The sequence below is a fragment of the Sycon ciliatum genome, chromosome 2 (assembly GCF_964019385.1).
Source record: "Sycon ciliatum chromosome 2, ocSycCili1.1, whole genome shotgun sequence".
NCBI classification, from domain to species: domain Eukaryota; kingdom Metazoa; phylum Porifera; class Calcarea; order Leucosolenida; family Sycettidae; genus Sycon; species Sycon ciliatum.
In genome coordinates, this window is record NC_088644.1 from 10,879,169 (window position 1) to 10,885,752 (window position 6,584).

The 6,584-nt window shown below is 49.9% G+C and overlaps 1 protein-coding gene across 2 annotated transcripts in view; it reads right to left on the reverse strand.

The window, feature by feature from the left end:
- Positions 1-4,000: 4,000 nt before the first annotated feature.
- Positions 4,001-6,584, reverse strand: part of LOC135808649 (uncharacterized) — a 19,798-nt gene continuing 17,214 nt past the window's right edge. For both annotated transcript variants that reach the window (XM_065321874.1, XM_065321872.1), the window contains one exon: positions 4,001-5,411. In XM_065321874.1, the coding sequence (XP_065177946.1) occupies positions 4,540-5,411 (872 nt within the window). In that variant the 3' untranslated portion in view covers positions 4,001-4,539. The remainder of the gene's footprint in view (positions 5,412-6,584) is intronic.

Here is a 6,584-nt window from a genome sequence, read left to right on the forward strand (position 1 = left end):
CAGTGAAGGTAGGTGGAAATGGGGTTGTCTTCCGGCGGACGATTAATAGTTGAGTTTTGTCGGGGTTCAGTAGGAGGCCCAGTTCCGTGAGGTGTGATTTAACCGCATCGAAGCTCTCTGATAGTCGGTCCTGTATCGTGTTGATGCAGCTGCTCGATGTGTAGAGTCCTATATCGTCGGCGTAGAGTATGTTAGATGTGTGAGTTGGTGTGACGTCTGTTACGTGTCTTGTGTAGATTGTGAAAAGAACGGGGCCCAGGACAGAGCCTTGAGGTACCCCTCGACTACAGGTCACGGAGTCGCCGGATGTTTTTGTGGAGGGGTTCGTCACTGTCTGTCGACGAGCGCTTAGATAGGAGGCGAACCAAGACAGTGCTGTGCCACAAATACCGCAGGAGTAGAGCTCGTTGATGAGTGGCTGGTGCTTGACCCGGTCGAACGCCTTGCTCATGTCCAAGAATAACACTCCGGTGTTCTGACCGTCATCCAAGCGTTGTTGCCACTTTGATATAGCCAGTGAAAGTGCATCCTCTGTGGAATGATCAGAGCGGTAGGCGAACTGTTGGGGAGGAAGAATGTTGAGCTCTGGGTGGGTGTTGATATAGCGCTGCAGTTGATGAAGGACGATCTTTTCTAGAAGCTTGGATACGATGGGGAGTAGAGATATGGGGCGATAGTTAGAGGGACATTCTGGATTGCCTTTCTTGAAGAGGGGGAATACAGACGCTACTTTATATATGTCTGGAAAGGAACCGAGGGAGAGTGATTCGTTGAAAATGAGACAGAGGGGACCGGCTAGTTCTTCTGCACAGATCTTCAGAGGAAGGGGTGGGAGTTCGTCGGATCCGGTGGATTTGAAAGGGGAGATCTTCTTGAGGAGCTTGCAGACTTCAGTGGTAGTGACAGGGGTGAAATTTGCGAAACTGGTGAGCTGTCGGGGGCCTTGGGGGATTTGCAGGGAAGGAGGTCGCTCTGGGTCAGAGATGACATCCGCGTAACACCTCAGCTCCGGCAACCCGTAGCAGCTGTCAGATCTACAAATTTATAATACATGATCATGTGACAGTACTCAGTTGACGCATTCACCATTTCCCTCGTACCAGTACCAGTACGAGTACCGTTGGATCTAGCGCGTGAACTGTAAAATGCCATGTCTACACACACAAAAAACGGTGCAGGCCGACCGCCGAAATAGCGTGAACGGTAAAATGCTAACCATAACTACTAAGTACATGGTTAGCATCCGTTCTTCGACGCGCCCGATATATCCAACGGTACTCGTACCCCAAACCCAAAATACCGTCGGTTTGGTACCGTTTCGACGATAGAAAGCTCTTTTTAGCGGGAGAACGAAACGGTAAGATTCCAACTAGGGTTACCTCACACGTCTATCGTTGCGTCAGGAGTCAGGACTCAGAAGCCGAACTGCTAAACGTGTCTCGAAAACACATCAAAAACAGTAGACTCGCCCTCTACACGCCGACCGTCGAAATAGCGCGAACGGTAAAATGCTAATAATAATAATAATAATAATAATAATAATACCACAGCACGCGTAATAATATAATTATGTGGGTATAATTATACGTTCCGCTTCTGTCCTATCTCCTATGATCAAATTCCATTATCAAGGTAATTATTAACACGGCGCACTGATGACCTGTGACGCCAGATCATGGATTGTCGGCCAGATTTCTCCATGTAAGCTTGTCCAGAGCGATGGCCCTCACATTCCCCAGCTGACTGCTGCGCTTCAAGTCGATGTTCCTCCTCTGTAAGTCGCTTGTGATGCGCGTCGCAATGGATGTCCTTGGACGTCCACGCCCAGCCTTGGCATCTCCCGCAAAATAGCCCGTCAGCGCGATCCATGGCGGCGCATCCCTGTCCATACGGAGAATATGGCCGGTTAGCTGCCATCTTCTCCTGTCCACGATGTCAGATAGTGGTTCCGTGTTGCACCTCTCATACAGCTCAGTATTTGACATCCTGGCTGGGTAGACTATGCCAATGAGCCGTCGGAAATGCTAACCATGTCTAATACAGTTGAACATCGATTATCCGCACATCGACTATCCGACCATTCGATTATCCGTAACAGTTTTTTTGGGCGCACGTGCCGTAGAGTACGCACTGTGCATGTAGTGAGCCATTCAAAAAATACGAAAATTTTGAAAAGTAGCACTCTATTCTATTTACAATGTACATGTACATGTACATGTATTTACAGTGTGTTTTCTTATCCGGAACATTTGCCTTATCTGAACACCGCCTGACAGTTGTCTGCCCAGAGGTGGTCGGATAATCGATGTTCAACTGTACTACTAAGTACTAGACTGTATAGATGAAAGTCGTGTCTGGGCATGACTCGATGATGAGTGAACTGAAAGGAGCTCTTCACTTCACACAATCATAATGCACTAACTACCGGTAATAAAAAATTACTTACTTCCCCACTAGCATCAAATATCTAGCATTCTAATCTAGGCCTGCTCGTAGAGGATTCGATAGTGAATGCTGCTCTCTGATGATCGCTGAAATCGGAGTGAAACTTCTAAGTAAGTAACACGGCCTTTCACCTCTGTTGAGTGTGAACTGAAAGGACATATCCGGCTATAACTACTGGAGAAGGGCAGAAGCCATCTGATCAGGCCGGATTCGTGATAGCTGCACGAATGGGCCCAATGGGGAGGCCATGGGCCCATGTCTACAGTTCGTTGCCTCATTTCACCCTGGCCTGGATATTGCGACTAGGAAAAGCCTTGCGCAGTGGCGATGACACTATGCATATGGTGCAGTTTTAAAAGTTTCCAGGCAACCTTCACTTTCACCTTCACTTTCACCTTCACTTCAGTGCGATAGTACAGGTACTACTACTAGGTGGTACTAACTGACTGACAATTGACATCAAGAAATCGGGCTCTAAAATCAAAGATGGCCGCACCTTTTAAAAGGTTGGAAGCTCTCAGTCTGTGCGTACAAGGGGGCTACTGCTAGGGTTTGGAAGGTTTTCACGACTCCCGGGCCCTGGTTTCTAGCGCCACAGTATAGTAATCTACCCTCGTGCAAAGTGATCTCCCCTCGGCTCGGGGAAAGTGACCCCGGCGCCCCGCCACCACTTCTCGCACATAATTATTCGGGAATCTAATGGACTTTCGTAAGTATTAGTTGAGCGCATGGTTTGGATCAGGGAGTCGTCTAATACGACTATTTTTTTGACGACTCCCTGGTTTGGATAGTATAGTTCTGGCCAGCAACATATGCCGCCATGAAAAATGCAGTGCCGTGTTTGACTACACAGCTCAGTGTTCAATAGTTTTGGCATGATGTATTTCACTGAGGCCGGGTAATTTTCACCCTGCCAGGCCCGAACATTTAGTGGAATATACTACTTCACCAACCAGTTACTGTTTGACGATATTTACGTCAGACAAGGCAAAGAAAATTATTATCCGTACAGGAATGGACTCGGATGGATTATTTTTAGTAACTGGTGGTGTTATGCAACTTATGGTCAATAGCGTAACATGTACAGTGCTGGCAACTGAAATCCGACCCCCTGAGCGGTGGGTTCACATTCTTTTCGATGTGAGCGCACCGCTCAGGGTGTCGGATTTCAGCTGCCAGCACTGTAGTTCCTTGGTCCTTTTTCTTTCTTATAAATTATCCGTACAGTTATATTTATTTAGAGCGATGTTTCTAGAGGGCTTTGATGGTGCACACGGGAAGTTCCTGCCGTTGTCAGGACAGTGCTTGCAAGTACAAGTGCTGGCAACTGAAATCCGACCCCCTGCGCGGTGGGTTCACATTCTAGCGGCCTCTGTTTCGTAGTTTTACCATCCCGGCCCGTGTTGGGACTCTGCGATCATGATTGTGAGCGCACCGCCCAGGGGGTCGGATTTCAGTTGTCAGCACTGTATGTCCAAGATGCTCATTGGACATTGGCCCATATAACGCAACCGACCAGGTTGCCAACAAAACTGTGACGCAGCCACCGGTACCGTCGAGCTCAAGATAGGCTGGTGAACAAAATGTACAGTGATTGATTCGCAAATCATGACTGTGATGATGGAGAAAAGCTTTAAAAAATATGGTACGAAATACTGGAGTTGTAACAGAGTAGAATGGCGGTGGAAGGTCTAATAGGCCATGGTCGGATTCCAAAATAATACTGAACACTGAACATAGGTAAGGATGTGCTCTGGAGGAGTTGAGTTATGTCAGTACAGGACTCGTCAAGTAAAGTTTCAAATACTCTGCTCAAGTGAGGAAAACCCAGTCAGCTATTGGTGTGTGTGTGTGTGTGTGTGCGTGTGTGTGCGTGTGTGTGTGTGTGGTGTGTGTATGTGTGTGCACATGCGTGCGTGCGCACGTATGTATGTGTGTGTGTGCGTGTGTGTGTGTGTGTGTGTGTGTGTGTGCACGCATGTGATACAGCATGCAGAAGTTTACCAAGCACATGACCTGCGGTGTTGATGCTTTCTTGCTGGCACTCAACCATTGCCATTGGATAGTGACCGATTTAGACATAATAATTATAGACTAGCAGGCGGCCACTTCACATTCAGGTGATCCCTGGTCCGACCCCTCATTTGGCCGGTCCAAATCCTCATCACGCCGGTCCAATTCCTCATCACGCCGGTCCAATTCCTCATTAGGTTGTTCATTCTCTCCCTCTGCTTGCTCCTCCCTAGCCACCGGTCCATGATCTGCTGCCAATAAATCATCCGCCATCTCATCGACTTGGTCATTATGAACAGCCACCAGTGCACATTGAAGGGAATCTGGCAGACATGACAAGTCTGCGCAACCATCACGGCCTGCTGGTACAACAGCGATGACATTGGACATGTTTTGGGACGCTATGTTCATCTCCATATCCAGGAACATGCGATAGCCATGCTGGCCTGGAATGCCAGCATCGCCGTCAACAACTTCTAAATGCTGGTGCTGTGACTCGTGCACGTCAAAGTACTCCTTCATAGCCGGTGTGCAGAAGAAGAGGATGGAGTTTGGCAAGTGGTGACACGCTCCGATTCCATTGTGGCATTCACAGTCCTCCATTCTGCTTGGATCGTTTACGTCCTGGTTGCAGAAGAGCGTCTTCTCCAGCCAGTCGGTTGGGTGTGCATGCAGCTGGGCATTTCTGATCTCCTCCAACTGGAGTACATCGACTGATACCTGGCAGCCAGACACACTTGTCATGTGGCTGGCTAGGCGTATGACCGGCGCATCGGACTGCCTATCGTGGCTGATGTAGATGCACATTGCCTGATCTTCTATGCAACTTTCGAACTCTAGCCGCCGTCGCATTTCCACTAGGGCACTGGCGAGTGGCATGGTCTGTGTGCGCATGTGGTGACCGCTTCCCAAGAGCTCATCCATTTCAAGATCGTTCCTTTGCAGACGGTGACCTGTAGAACGCATACAAAAGCAAATACAAATGAACTGTTGTGCCGCCTTAGTTAGAAGTTTGCACCGCACAACCATAATATGAATATGAGACCATCCGTGCCTGGCGAAGTGGCCAGCAGTACCAGGCTGGTCGCTAGTCACGGTGGTCTGTAGTACCAGGCTGGTCGCTAGTCACGGTGGTCTGTAGTACCAGGCTGGTCGCTAGTCACGGTGGTCTGTAGTACCAGGCTGGTCGCTAGTCACGGTGGTCTGTAGTACCAGGCTGGTCGCTAGTCACAGTGGTCTGTAGTACCAGGCTGGTCGCTAGCCACGGTGGTCTGTAGTACCAGGCTGGTCGCTAGTCACGGTGGTCTGTAGTACCAGGCTGGTCGCTAGTCACGGTGGTCTGTAGTACCAGGCTGGTCGCTAGTCACGGTGGTCTGTAGTACCAGGCTGGTCGCTAGTCACGGTGGTCTGTAGTACCAGGCTGGTCGCTAGTCACGGTGGTCTGTAGTACCAGGCTGGTCGCTAGTCACGGTGGTCTGTAGTACCAGGCTGGTCGCTAGTCACGGTGGTCTGTAGTACCAGGCTGGTCGCTAGTCACGGTGGTCTGTAGTACCAGGCTGGTCGCTAGTCACGGTGGTCTGTAGTACCAGGCTGGTCGCTAGTCATGGTGGTCTGTAGTACCAGGCTGGTCGCTAGTCACGGTGGTCTGTAGTACCAGGCTGGTCGCTAGTCACGGTGGTCTGTAGTACCAGGCTGGTCGCTAGTCACGGTGGTCTGTAGTACCAGGCTGGTCGCTAGTCACGGTGGTCTGTAGTACCAGGCTGGTCGCTAGTCACGGTGGTCTTTAGTACCAGGCTGGTCGCTAGTCACGGTGGTCTGTAGTACCAGGCTGGTCGCTAGTCACGGTGGTCTGTAGTACCAGGCTGGTCGCTAGCCACGGTGGTCTGTAGTACCAGGCTGGTCGCTAGTCACGGTGGTCTGTAGTACCAGGCTGGTCGCTAGCCACGGAGGTCTGTAGTACCAGGCTGGTCGCTAGTCACGGTGGTCCCCAGACCCCCTCCCTCCCCCCTCAAAACGACCATACACATGTTTATGCTAGGGATCGATATTTTTTTAATGAAGTTCAATTTCCTCATGAAACGTGACCAGCTGCCACTCTAATTTCACCATACACCTAGGTTTATGTT